General features: G+C 41.4%; 1 protein-coding gene across 2 annotated transcripts in view; it reads left to right on the top strand.

Moving 5' to 3' along the window:
* The window catches only part of HERC4 (HECT and RLD domain containing E3 ubiquitin protein ligase 4), a 55,933-nt gene that overhangs the window by 9,859 nt on the left and 31,977 nt on the right, over positions 1-14,097 (top strand). For both annotated transcript variants that reach the window (XM_078859726.1, XM_078859725.1), the window contains exons 2-6: positions 1,430-1,699; positions 6,236-6,395; positions 7,030-7,106; positions 12,139-12,360; positions 13,211-13,302. In XM_078859726.1, the coding sequence (XP_078715852.1) occupies positions 1,456-1,699; positions 6,236-6,395; positions 7,030-7,106; positions 12,139-12,360; positions 13,211-13,302 (795 nt within the window). In that variant the 5' untranslated portion in view covers positions 1,430-1,455. The remainder of the gene's footprint in view (positions 1-1,429; positions 1,700-6,235; positions 6,396-7,029; positions 7,107-12,138; positions 12,361-13,210; positions 13,303-14,097) is intronic.

Here is a 14,097-nt window from a genome sequence, read left to right as displayed (position 1 = left end):
AAACCGATTGTATGCAAAGGGAAGCCGCACGAGGTTACAGCTTAATCATTCCGCTTACAGCTGCATTTATAATAAGCACATCCACATGATTTTACAGGGGGGAGGTCATCGTAATGTAATTATTATACTGTGAAATCACATTTGTCACATAGATCATTACTCAATTTAATTAGATCATAACACTCCCAAGATACCTAGAAAGTCTCCATTCTATAGTATTTCTAACACTACAGCAAGAGGAATATTTGAGTTTGTGAAATTTTTGGTATTACACGTTGCAATCATTGCCCCCTACTGGCAGACTAATGCCCACTTGCAGGCCAGTGCTAAGTCACCTCGCGCCACACGGGACAGCTGTCACTGGGAGTGCCATTCGCATGTTTGAGATGAGATGCAATGTCAGGCGCTTTTAGTTGCTGAAGCATTTAAGTAACCATATAATGTAAACGTTTTTTTAAATGATGAAGACAAACAATCTGGCTAGTTTACACACGCGGCCATTTTAACGCATGCAAGGTTTGGTGATAACAATGGGTTAAACTTATGTTTTTGCATGGATGCCAACCGTGTAAAGATTTCCTTTTACACGCGGTTTGTTTAAGTGAGGTCATATACCCTCATTTCCAGGAATTGGTTGTTATTAAAAAAATTATACTTGGAATTTATTTTATATTAGTGTTGCACTATTCCATTCAAGCATCGTTTTTTGTTTGCCAGCGTTTTTATTTTATTGTAAAACTGTTTCGTGCTTATTAAACATGGTGCTTAAACTGTCCACAAACCTCATAGGTGTATCTCAACATTAAATCCCCTGTACATGTTTTAAGGGGCTTTTGGTAAAGCCACATAGATAGAAAAATAATAAAAATATCACGACGTTTCGACCGCAACACAAGCAATAGACACAGAGGAACATGGACTTAACTGCACATGAAAAGACGAATGCTTGTGTTGCGATCGAAACGTCGTGATGTTTTTATTATTTTTTTATCTACGTGGCTTTACCGAAAGACCCATAGAATATGTTTTCCTGCAGTCACGAAAGCTTTGAGTCAAGATTTCTCCTGTATATGCTTCGGAAGAATGTGACTATGCTATGCATACGACAGTGAATGCTTCAGCTCTATCAAAACAGCTTTAAAATCGATTTATCTTGATAAAAGCAGTGTTATGTAAGTGCAGGGAGATTTTCCTGCCCATCACAGTGACTATTTTACAAAACACTAAAATATATACTTAACCTGCAACCAAGTTGAAAGATAATAGTTAACACCTGGCTTGCACAGGGGAACCCTAGGGGTTGGTGCCAGTGGGTAGATGCCGATACGCGTTGCCATGGTGTGCATTCGCCCACTTGACTCGGGCAATGGCGACAGCCATGAGGTTTGTTTTCTTTAACCCACTGGCGCTGTTGCGCGTTCCCCAACAGGCGCAGGCGAGAGACCGCGGAGCGCGATGCTGTGTTGGGGGAACACGTCGTTCGGGCAGCTGGGCCTCGGCGGCATCGACGAGGAGATCGTCAAAGAGCCGCGCCGCTGCACCTTCTTCGCGGGCAGCAGCGGCGGCCGTGCCGCAGGTCTCCGGGCGGTCGCCTGCGGCCGGAGGCACACGCTCTTCCTCATGGAGGACGCCACCGTCTACAGCTGCGGCTGCAACGACCTGGGCCAGCTGGGGCACGACAAGACTCGCAAGAAGCTCGGTGAGCCCCAAGGGGCTTTTGAGAGCTCTTTGTTGAAGCCACCAGTTGGTTGGCGTATGTGCCATTGGTGTCAGGGTTTTACAAGTTCCGCTTTCACGAGTCTTTGTCTTTGATGCCAATAGCACATTTTTTTACGTGACCATAATTGCGTGAGCAAAACAACAACAAAACTTAAAATGTTTTGGGCAGTAGAGGCAGTGGTGATGCAGTGGTTGGCATCCTCTGCTCTAAACCCGGCGACCTCGGTTTGATACGCGGTCACGGCTAACATCAGTGGCGACTGATATGCGATCCTGACCTTACCCCCCCCCCCCACTTTACCAACTGACCAGCTGGGTGAAATATGGTAATACGGTTTCTCATAATCATCCATCCGTGGACTATAAATTTGTATTATTATAGATCTACATTGCTACTCAAGAATCGGCAAATTTTTTCTATGATATGAGAGAGTTTGTTAGATTCAATATGATAATGTGTTTTAATGTCATAAGTGCAAGTTGGGGAATTACTTAAAACCGCTGAACTATAACAATGCTCCCCAATGCTAACCTCCCTCCGGGAAATGGATGCCGTTTCGTTGGTAATGATATGTTTTTTTATTATAAAGCATTGTAAGCACCCTGGTGTTCCAAACTGGTCTATGGAACCGTGAACACATTTTCTCACAGTTTATTTTTCTAAGTCAAACCTCTCATGAAGGGGGGTATATCATTGTTATTGTTTTATTTGGCATTAGTATAATCTATTTACATTTTCCATCCACTCCTCGCGAGTCATTTATTCATCCGGCAATATTTAATCCGTCATGTGGCGTTCATCCTTCTATCTTCATTGTTCATAATCATCAGTGGTCCTTGAATAAATGTGGATTTAAACAACACAGTCCCATATTTATCATTAGAAACCCATTGGTTTGGTTTAAACTGCTGAGTATTTCTAGACATGTTTCCGAAATATGTCTGGATCCATAATTTTTCCTGTCTGCTTTGAATATATATATTTACGACACAACAAATCTGACAACAGTACAATTCGCATAATTTTGGTAACCAAATTTACGTGGAATATATCTACAGCGTGTGAAGCACTGGCTCCGTAAGTGAACTTTAAATAGCGTGTGAGCAGTGCAAATGACACACTCTGTTCAATGTGCAATGTAAGCAGACTAAGTCTTCCCTGCGTGTGAGCACGTGAGGTACAGCCAATACATGAATGTGTGTTGTACCGATCCACAAATCATTGGGTTAACCGATATTGACATGGCCGTTGTGCACACTCTTTGAGCATGAAAATGCACGCCAGCACTCTCTGCATCATGTTGCAACGATTAAAATGTGGCTCGTCGTATTTGTATCTCGCAGTAGTTGTGCCTGAATATGCTTATGTGAACTTAATAAGGCGCAACTATAATGACACTGCTGCAAAATACATATTTAGGGCATGTAGTCTTTTTAATTCCATGTTTATTGAAAAAAATGCATTCTAATCTTGGTTGAATTCCAGGAAATTGGAAAATAGAGAATCTGAGTTCTCTGAATATTAATGGTGGTTGCTTTTCATCATCAGCTCGTGCCGAATACAAATCAGCAAACCAGTGTCTCCAAAGGCTGTGAAATGCATGTTGTTTATTTACAAACTATGTCATACTCACTGTATATTGACCTATTTTTAGGTTTTATGCGTGGCTCTCCAACACACCGGCGTGCTGTACTAGTGACGAATTGGCATGTTCTGTTTACGTGACAACCCTTACGAGTTGGCTGTGTCGGGTAGTGGCGGGTTTAACGACACATTTATATATTTACGCGATCAAAACCAAAAAACCTCTTATGGATGATATTGGTTGCGAAAGTCTACATGTTAAACTATAAACAGTGTTTAAAAGTATGCAGTATCCAGTATAAGTTACCATAACTTAGCATTAGGTTTGCTCAGTCCACAGCATTACAACAAAGGGTATGCACAGTATCACTTCGGCAAGTCTGTTCTGTCAGCGGGAGCGATAGTGAAACCCCTTTTGTCTAAAAAATTTTAATTCTCTTGCTCATCGTCCAAATATTACACTGCTGCTGCACATCCCATGTCTGTCTGTTGTCACTGACAAATCAGATTTCCAGTGACGATCCGTCATTGCTAAAGGTTATCTTCCTGGCCTCCGCTCGCCTCCCCCCACCACGATTGGTTGAATTCGAAATTTTCACCGAATGCTGGACCAATCGACCCACTCGGTTTTGGCCACCGGGGCAAGTGGCGCGAACAACTCAAACGTGAAGTGGTTCATGTAATGAAGTGGTGCATGTAAGTGGAAAATGTAAACGTTTAAATTGAGGCTTCCGAATTTTTGTCCGCCGTCATCAAGTGTGCGGTTCACGATGAGTGTTTGTGTGTAGTGTGTGTCTCTTGAGTGGTTGAGTGTCTGGTGGGTGTCATCTGGTGAGTGAGTTTGCGAGCATTTGGTTAGTGTCAGGTGATTTTTTGACTTCTTTTATTTAGTTACATGGGTAAGGAACTGGGTGAAACAAAGGAAGTTGCGCACTACTTTGCGCTGCACACAACTTAACGTGTGGGTATCTTGTATAATGGTGAGAAAAATTGCCCTCCACGTACGGCTGACTCCACGTGTAGGTGCAGCCGTAGTAGGTCTGTGTGTCTGCAGGTTTGTGCATGCAAGCACTCACAAGTTACCTAATGCAATAAACTTTCAGTGCTTCATAATCACTCGGACAATGGCTTGTCTCCGTAACAGCCAAAACACATTTGTCATAAGTGTTACGCATGCATGAATTAATTCACGGGTGAAAAAAACAAACCCAAAACGCAAACTCGGGATGCTTTTTGTTTTTGCTTGGGTTGCCTGTTTATTTCTAGCTAGTAATCTATTGTGTGTTTCTATACCCACGTCGTTGAATGCCAAAAAGTGATTAATTGAGGTAATGATTTTAGAAAAGGTACTCTGTAACATTAAAAAGCACGTTTGTGTTAGGCTCCTGAGGTCATGTTTCATAAGATGCGTAGCACAATAATTTCCTTAAATTTGATTTTGTTTTCATAATTTGGGAAGATTAATCAATACATTGTCATAATGCAACAATTTATTAACTAAAAACATGACCACTAAAAGAAGGAAATGTACGTTTCTGTAAATTTTAGCTCCATCCACTTTTGGCAAAATAAGTAGTGCGTAGTCCGTTATTGTACAAATAAGCAATACGATCCCAATAGATTTATTGTCTGAAGTGAAACTGCAGTGTAATTTAGTATCGTAAGAGTCGAGTGAATTTCAATAACACTCCATCTAGAGCAGATCCACATCGCAGCATTACAACAGATACCTATTTTCAATACAAGTTGTACGAAATAAATACGTACTGTAGTCTGAGCTCCTTCAACAGAGGAATCGCAAAACTACACAAATCCTCTCTCTCATGGCTATCAGACGTCGACATTGGCGTTTATCTCCTGAGCGTATTTGCCATGCGCAATAATCGTTAGACTCGCTCCTGTTTTTATTACAAGTTTAATTGGTTTTTGATTGTTGGATTCCAGTGTGGGGAAGAAAGAAAATTACCGCGGGTTTTGCCCTTGTACCTTTTTAACCGAGCAACGCGTTCCCATTCTATTATCTAAACTTCTCATGTCCATGCATGTATCTCCTTTTCTCCAGCTCTTATCTTTTTTACAATGTACTGTACATATCTTCTTATTCGTATTTGTAAGGTGGCTTCATTAATGAATTTTTTTTAGATACTTGGAATTGGCAGAGCAGTAATTGATAAAATTATTGTCTTGTTCGTATTTATTTATGGGTTTTTTTACATCTTGGCACAAAACAAATTTGTTATCAAGATTGTAGAACATCCCCACCCACTGTCGTATATAGAACAATTATTTTACAACTGCATTCCTTTATATTCTTGGTTCTTTCGGTAAAGTCACGTAGAAGGGAAATAATAAAATAATAAAAATAAAACATAATAAAATGACGCTGTCTTTCCGACAGCTCTGTTTCTTCACCTGAGGACGGCTGCTTGCGTTGTGGCCAAAACGTCGTGAGAATTTCATTTTATTATGTTTTATTTTTATTATTTCCCTTCTACGTGACGTTACCGAAAGAACCAAGAATATGAATCCCTGCAGTCACGAAAGCTTTAAATCGACAATTGCATTCCTTTAATTGTGTGGTCCTGTGTACAGTCTGCACTGTTCAGGAATTGACTTTTCCAGGAAACTCATCAAAATTCGGGAGTCAAAAGGCCATGGTTGGGAGCCTTTTCTAGTGTTAATGCCAGGGTCAAGGCTGGTGCCTCTAACCCAAGCCCTGGGACCGAGGCCACACCCCCGAGGCGGAGGTCAGGCACGGGAGCTGAGAACATGTCCAAGCTGGTCTCAAGGCCCAGGACTGAGCTCGAGGACCGAAGACTGCTTACCAGTTTATTTATTTATTAACCAAGTGCACGCCGGGCTGTGTTTCCCTGAAGCTGACAGTAGCGCGCTCTAACACGTACGTCTGTGTCTGCGCGTGTGCGACTACAGAACAGGTGAGTTCCTTGGACACTCAGACCATTGTGGCGGTGGCGTGCGGAGACTCTCACACGCTCGCCCTCAACGACAAGGGACAGCTCTTTGCCTGGGGCCAGGCATCCGAGGGCCAGCTCGGTCTGCCAGGAACGGACGAGATAGTGCGTGTGCCCAGGTGGGTACGAGCCTCCTGCCTTGCGCTTACAAGTGAGAGCTGGGAACTGATGTTGGTACTTTCATGAGGACACTCGCTTGTAAGGACATTGAGTGATGAAAAGCAATTTGTCCATTTGGCTCGTCAATGGATAGGATTGTTCAGACTAGTCTGTTTGCTTAAGAAGATCTCATCATCTTCCAATTACCAAGATGTTTTTAATAAACTACGTTTTATCATACGTAAAGTGCCGTGAGATGCCTTGGTATGAAAGTCGCTTTATGAAAAATAAACTATTATTATCAACAATGACTTTATTTTTTGCTCTTTCCTTTAAATTCATGATCATACATTTTTCACTGGCAAGGTAGGTTGTTTATGCATCAAGCATAGCAAGCTTACGCCATGACACGGTGCACATGTGAAGAATACCTCTACGGGCTCTGAGACGTCCACTTTACATCGGATAGCTCCACTTGAAGATGTGCTTCAGCTTTATTTTGCAATCTTTGTTTAAATTAAGGCCTCTCTGTGTGCCAGTATAATCTCTGCTGGCCACCAGTCACCTTTGTGTTCCTCAATTACTGTACTTGAAACTGTAGAACATTATATTGTGGATTAGATTCAGTCGTTATTCTCATTTACTGTGTTGCAGGCATGTGAAGACATTAGCAGAGGTACCAATTGTGCAGGTAGCCTGCGGACACCATCACTCGCTGGCGCTCGCAAAAGGTACATTTGCAAAGGCACCTAATCTTTACACTTCAAGGTTTACTTACGCTTAGGTTAAGTTACCAATTAGATCATAACTGTGACATGCTGGGAAGTATAAGCAGGAATAACCCTGGGCTTAATCCCCACACAGTTTTTTCAAAGCGCCGTGATGCCAGCACTAAACTCCTAAAATGCATGTCAAGTTGGGCATGGTCAAAATACAGTGGAATTTCTTTCATCTGCAGGTTACAAAACCACATATAAACAGTAGGAAAAACTTACACAAAAAAATCTCAGGGATGAAATTAAGAATAATATTTTACATGGGACCTTTATCAACACAGCATGCAGAGGAAGGTGTGCTGGCTTTACTGAGAATGTTAAGCTGGTAGAGATTCGATTTTTAGCAACGCCAATCTGACCACTTTAGAATGCACTTTGTCAATGTAGATTCCAGAGCGTGACTCCTCTCTCTGAGCTTTAGCAATGCTGTGGAGAAAGAAAAAAAACCCACATTCTTTTGGATAAATCGTGATTCATAAATAATCATGCAATTTTTTGTTATTCATCAGAATTGTTATCATACATATATACTGTTTTTTTAAAGTCTTACATTGATTTAATAATATTGTTTACTGGCCTATGTGAAATAGTAAGCTTTCAGCTCGGGTAAGTAGAGTCATTATTTTCAGGTAGACTGTTTCTTAAGTGAATCTGGGATGCTACTTGCAAGCAAAATGTACAACCTGAATTCATGTGAACCTCTGTTTCTGACATGCCCAGATGTTCCAACTGTTTTCTTTGTTAATGTGTTCAGAAAAACAAAACATTAGGGGGCCACCTTTGCTGCCCTGGAGCTTCAAACGCTTGGCTTACACAAATACGTTTACAGAGACTCGGACATGTATCTGAGGTCTATTCACGAATGCACTTGCATGATACGAGGGCACAGAATAGTTGTTTAAATCGGTGCTGTGGAATAAATGCATTTTAATGAGACAGCATACAGCATGATTTCACATTTTAAATGCCATATTGCTGTTCTGTTCATGTACATGCTGTTCCTATGTAGCCTTAACATGTCTGTAATTGATCTGTTGTACCAAATATTCACTCCAAGGTCTTGGCTTTTGTCATTTTTATTATTATCCATGCAAATGTGACATCACAACACATGCTATTTGCAATAATAGGGCTCGTTAAATGATTATAAAGGAGATGAGTTGCTCATCACACAAAGCTATCATATTAATGTTTGCCAGCATAATGGCTGCATTCTCTGTATTTATATAAGCAACATCCACTGAGTATTATACATTTGCATACACTGGAACACAGTGAGTCATTCGTACAGATAATACCATAGGTGCTTTACTTTACCCCCCAACCCACAAATTAATAGACTGAACGTTCTATTCACAAGACACTAGCACTCTCTTAAGAATGTTCCAGCACTACATTATACACACGTGGTTGGTAAATTGGGGGCTCATTCCAGTTAAAGAACAGCTGACCTTGGACTCGAGAGTGAGCTACAGGATGTCCCTTTGCCACGCAGACATTTCTGTATTAGCCGCCACGACATTAACTGAGCTTCCAAAGTCAGAGATAATTCAGCCTATTTATGTGCACGGCCGAATCGTATACTTTTATATATTTTTCATTCTTCGACTACCAGACTCGTGTTAATAACACTGTGTAACACGTTTTTTTGTTACTGGGTAGTAAGTGTTCATTTCTAATTGCTTATGCCTCAAAAGTACAGAAAATGGCTATTATTCCCCACAAACTTTGCTTTTGTGACCAGGACAGTGATATTTTGAAATTGACCTATTTTCAATGAGAAAACACGCAAATTTGTGTCTTTTCGGTAACATAAAGTCAGAAATAAACAACAAGAATTTAAATTTACATGTATTTATACTAAACTAATACAAAAATGACGACAAAAGATTTAGACAACAAGGCGCACTACCACAGGCGGGACTGGCCACAGCAGGACCGAGTTCTCTATGGGGAGGAACAACTTCAAGTGGGAGCCACTGGTGGACCCCCGGAAGGTGCTGATGCCCCCACTGCACATCAAATTGGGCCTTGTGAAACAATTTGTCAGAGCTGTAGATTAGGAGTCAGCAGCCTTCAAGTACCTTCAAGACTTCTTCTCTAAGCTGTCTGAGGCAAAGGTCAAAGCCGGTGTCTTCGTCGGACCACAGATAAAGAAGATCCTGGAGTGCAATGAATTCCCCAAGAAGCTCACGAGTAAGGAGAAAGCGGCTTGGAACGGCTTTTGTCGCAGTGGTCCGTGGCTTCCTGGGCAATTACAAGGGCAAAAACTATGTGGAGCTGGTTGAGACTGGTGAAGAACTACGGCACAATGGGCTATAGGATGTCCCTCGATATCCATATCCTTGATGCTCATCTTGATACATTCAAGGAGAACATGGGAGCGTACTCGTACAAGCAAGGCGAGCGCTTCTACTAAGATATACTGGACTTTGAATGCCGTTACCAAGGACAGTATAACGAGAACATGATGGGAGACTACATTTGGGGGCTGATTCGTGAAATTTATTTACAGTATAATTGTAAATCTCGAAAAACTACTCGCTTATAAATATTTTGTAGTAATTTTTGTATTACTTTAGTATAAATGCATGTTAATTTTGATTCATATGGTTTTTTTTCTGACTCTGAACTAAAAGACACACATTTGCCCGTGTTCTCATTGAAGATAGATACATTTCAAAATATCACTGTCCTGGTTATAAAAGCAAAGTTTGTGGGGAATAATAGCCATTTTCTGTACTTTTGAGGCATAAGCAATTACAAGATAACACTTACTACCCAGTAACAAAAATTGTGTTACATAGTGTAATCAAGAGAGAATTTAAACCCGTTGACCAGATTACAAATCGACATGTCGACTTGTAGGTTCAACCTGTTGGCCTGGAAAAAAAACCACAATTGCTTTTTGAAATTGTTAGGAAAATAATTCACAATTCTGTTGATTGTGTGTGGCCATGCTTAACCTTGGTCTCAGCTTGGGCTTCGTTATTAGGATGAATAACCTCCTCTGCTTGGGAAATGTAAATGAACACGACTCCTGTACTTGCGCATTACAGCAGTGATGTACGCTGTACCACTGGGGTGTTACATTTGATATAAGTGGCACTCTGTAAATGTGAATTAAAATGACAACTGTGTTAAAACAACAAAACTCAAATTTGATGTGAAATTTTGCTATAACACTTTGCAACGATGTAGAGATTATAGACCATATCTGGGAAGATTTTGTTTTTAAACATTCTTTTGTTTAACTTCCTGTGTCAGGTGAAACTCTAGGGCCCTACTACAAGCAACGTTTTTGGTGTTCCCTTTTTTAGCGGCTGCACGTTTTGTTATTCTGCAGCTGACTTGCCTGGTAATACGGCTCATTACTCCAAATGGAAACAAATGAGCATATATGTAGACTGATTTATTCTAATATGTGTATTGTGCTGACGTGGCTGTGCAGTACATGTGGCCAAAACACATGCGTGGTTTGATATAAAGCCGCCGTATTTAACCATCAGTGGCCATTAGTGGCCATTCAAAAAGGCAACAATTTATCGACTTAAGGAATGCCACATGTATTGCATTGTTGACACTTGGGCCATCCGTTCTTATTATAATGTATGTAGAACACTGTCTTGTGTTGCCCCGAATGTGTCAAAATACTCTGACAAGGGTGGCTGGCTGACAAGGAGAGTTACCTCCCTTCACATTGAGTTCAGTTTAATTGTAGACAGATGCCAAGTGAAACGGCACAAATTGCCTGCGCCTCTTATGTTATTCGGGGCGAAAAAAATACATCAAAGCAAAGGTGACTTTAAAGTAATATGTTTCATTTTTACAGACTTGCCATAATGAGCCCGATTCCCATATGTTAGGGTACTTGATAGGCATTGTTATAATGAGGCCGTATGTTATCCTGACAACACTTTATCTTTACCTCTTAATTTACAAGGCTAAACTATTTTTATTTTACCAGGTAAGGCCCACTGAGCTGTATAGCTCTTTTTCAGAAGCGACCTGGCCACAAATGATAACTCAACGAAGTGGCGTATCACATGGAAATTTATAGCAGTCAAATACTCTTAAATGCATGATTCAAAATGTGGAGGGAAAAACCGGAGGACCCGGAGAAAAATCGACACGACCACAGGGAGAACATGCAAATTCCAAATATGCCAGTGTCAAGGTCACGATCGAACTCACGACCTCCTGTATACCAGGCAAGGTAGTTAACATCTCCCCACCGTGGCGAGTTATCTACATAATTGCATTTTATTGGTAGCCAGTACTCCAATGGTATTTGTTTTTACTCTTTAACTCCGACGGTTACAGGTCTATTTTTTTATCGCCGGTCACCTTATGCGAAATCGATTTTTTGACCATTGCCTGCCATCAGTGAACTCGGTCTGAAATGAGCAGTCATTTGACATTTTGCTTTTATAGCTTGTAAACTTCAAGAAGCCTATAATAAGCACACTTGACAATGGTAGGCCATTATGTATCATCATTAACATATCATTAGCAATACGGCCCTTTTAAATGTATGATACACTTGAAGAGATAAGTCTATAAATTGATAAAATTTCGTAATAAATTTAGCAATAACATTTCTTGTCAGATGCTTGTTTGCTTCATCATCCTTACTTCCCCTTTAATTAAGGGGTGAGCAATCTCGCAGCTAAATATGCACATCTCCTAAGACTGACACATTGTGCTGTAAAATCTAGACATCTGACTAGGCTTATACTGTGCAAGTGAATTTAATCACGTCTTATCTTTTTTATCGCACTAAATCTCTTTTAAATTAACTCGACTAAGGAACATCGCCACATGATTGTGGTTCATTGTGACATTGAAACAGTGAAAACAATACAGTAACCTGCCCTTTGCAGGCGCACCTGTGTGTCGGAGCGGACGTGGTGGCAATGTGTGATATCGCTCGGCATCGTTTAAGACTTGACGTCTGCTTGGTTGTGTGGTGGGGGGTGGGGTACAGATGGTCGCCTCTTCACGTGGGGCAGCAACCGCTATGGGCAGCTCGGCGTGGGCAGCTTCGGGGGCAGCCAGCGGACTGCGCAGCTCGTGCACACCCTACAGGGTGTGCCGCTGGCGCGCCTGGCCGCCGGCAAGGCCCACAGCCTGGCGCTCACTTGCTCCGGCGCCGTCTTCGCCTGGGGACGAAACAACTTCGGGCAGCTGGGTCTCAGCGATGAGATCGGTGGGTGGCAGCGCTTGTCGCGGGTTCTGCTTCGTGGGGTTGGCTAAAGGGAAATCGGTTCGTGTGCGGCTGCTAGGCGGATTGTTATTACTTGGCGGAATCAGCGGAGGTGGTGGCGGTGGCTTTGGGGATGTCTTCATTCAGCAGTCGGTTTACCATGGATAATTATGGTGGTGACACATTCATATGTCTATGAAACTATGTAAAACCTCACCGGTTAATTCAGAATGTCAACAGTTTGTCACTGACAGAGAGGGAAGAACAATCTTGAAATTTCAGCCAACTGGCCTTTAAAATGTTACGGTGTAAAATATGACACAAAATGTAAAAGTATAGCCCCTCAGTGACTATTAGGAGCCCGTTTTTCTAATCTGTTATACACTGTGCATTATCTGAAAGCAATATTACACTTATACAGGATACCTACAGACTGAAAGCAGCAGAACACTTATTTATATAGGATAACTACAGACTATTGTTTTCCATTTAATAATTGTGGTAATGTAGCTTCACTGAGCTGAGTTAAAAAAATTAAAGTACAATCTATTTTTTCTTATTGTGTTCAATGCAGTGAAGTCACATATAATCAGTGACTGCTTGACACTAATTGTGTTGATATTTTTTGTGACACTAGCGTAGTACAATATATGGCTATTTGGGAAATTTTAAGACATTTTTTATTATTTTTCTTATGCGGCAAAGGAAAGTGGCACAGCACTTCAGCATTGGTTTTTGACCAAACCAACCCATTGTATGCACCATTTTGGCTGTAATAGGCGCTTGCTAAAAACAGTTGCACCAGTCTGTGAATTCTTATGGGGATGTGTCTGTCTGTATGTGCACATTGCAGACAAGTGCTACCCTGCTCTACTGAAGTCCCTCCGCACACAGAAAGTTGTTTATATCTGCTGTGGAGAGGACCATACCGCTATTCTTACTAAGGTATGCTAAGCGTATATAGCCCAATGGCATAAGTGTTGACAATCACAGACGAGCCCTGATTTCTCCATCTGAGTGGAGACAACCGCACTCCTCAAGGCCATGATTAAAGTTGTTGTTTGAAGAAGGGTGTAGCGACCTACCCTTTTTGCCAGGAATCCAGGCTGTCTACTGAGACGATGCTTCCATCGAGAGATTGATTTTCCAGAAGATGCATCCGAAATATTCAAAATGCCGAGCCGAGCTTGTAGAAGATGTCTTTTGAGGGCATCTGTGAAGGCTGGCACCATGTGATAGGAAAGATTTTCAGAAGACTGGAGAATCTCCTGCCATCTGTGAGGGTCGGTGTGTTGGTGGACCACCGACCGTATTTATATATCGTGAATTCTTTCACGTGTAACTTTCACAGCGTTAGAGCAGCAGATGCACAAGAAAACATTTACTTGGCAATGTTCTGTGAGTGGACGTCAGCCCACATAGCCATCTGTGTCACAAGGTGAATATATCACCAGTTTTGCACCCCATTAAGAAGTATGCTGGTGATGGGTTATGGTGCAATTGGGTAGTCAGTATAGATGTCTATTTGTGGAATGAATATTGTCAGCATAAAGTCATGCAAGGGAAATGGCCTTGCAAGTTGACACTAAAGAATCGTAGTCAATGTAATTTCAAAAGGGCTCTCAATCATTGCATTGGTCTTCTTCATTCTGTTGAAGGGAAATCTGATTCGGACAATATATTTAAACTTTAACTCGGATATCCGTTTAAAGTTAAATGATTTGTAAATAACTCCTTAAT

The sequence above is a fragment of the Lampetra fluviatilis genome, chromosome 9 (genome assembly GCF_964198595.1).
Source record: "Lampetra fluviatilis chromosome 9, kcLamFluv1.1, whole genome shotgun sequence".
Classification (NCBI taxonomy): domain Eukaryota; kingdom Metazoa; phylum Chordata; class Hyperoartia; order Petromyzontiformes; family Petromyzontidae; genus Lampetra; species Lampetra fluviatilis.
This window is presented reverse-complemented; position numbering and strand designations above follow the sequence as displayed.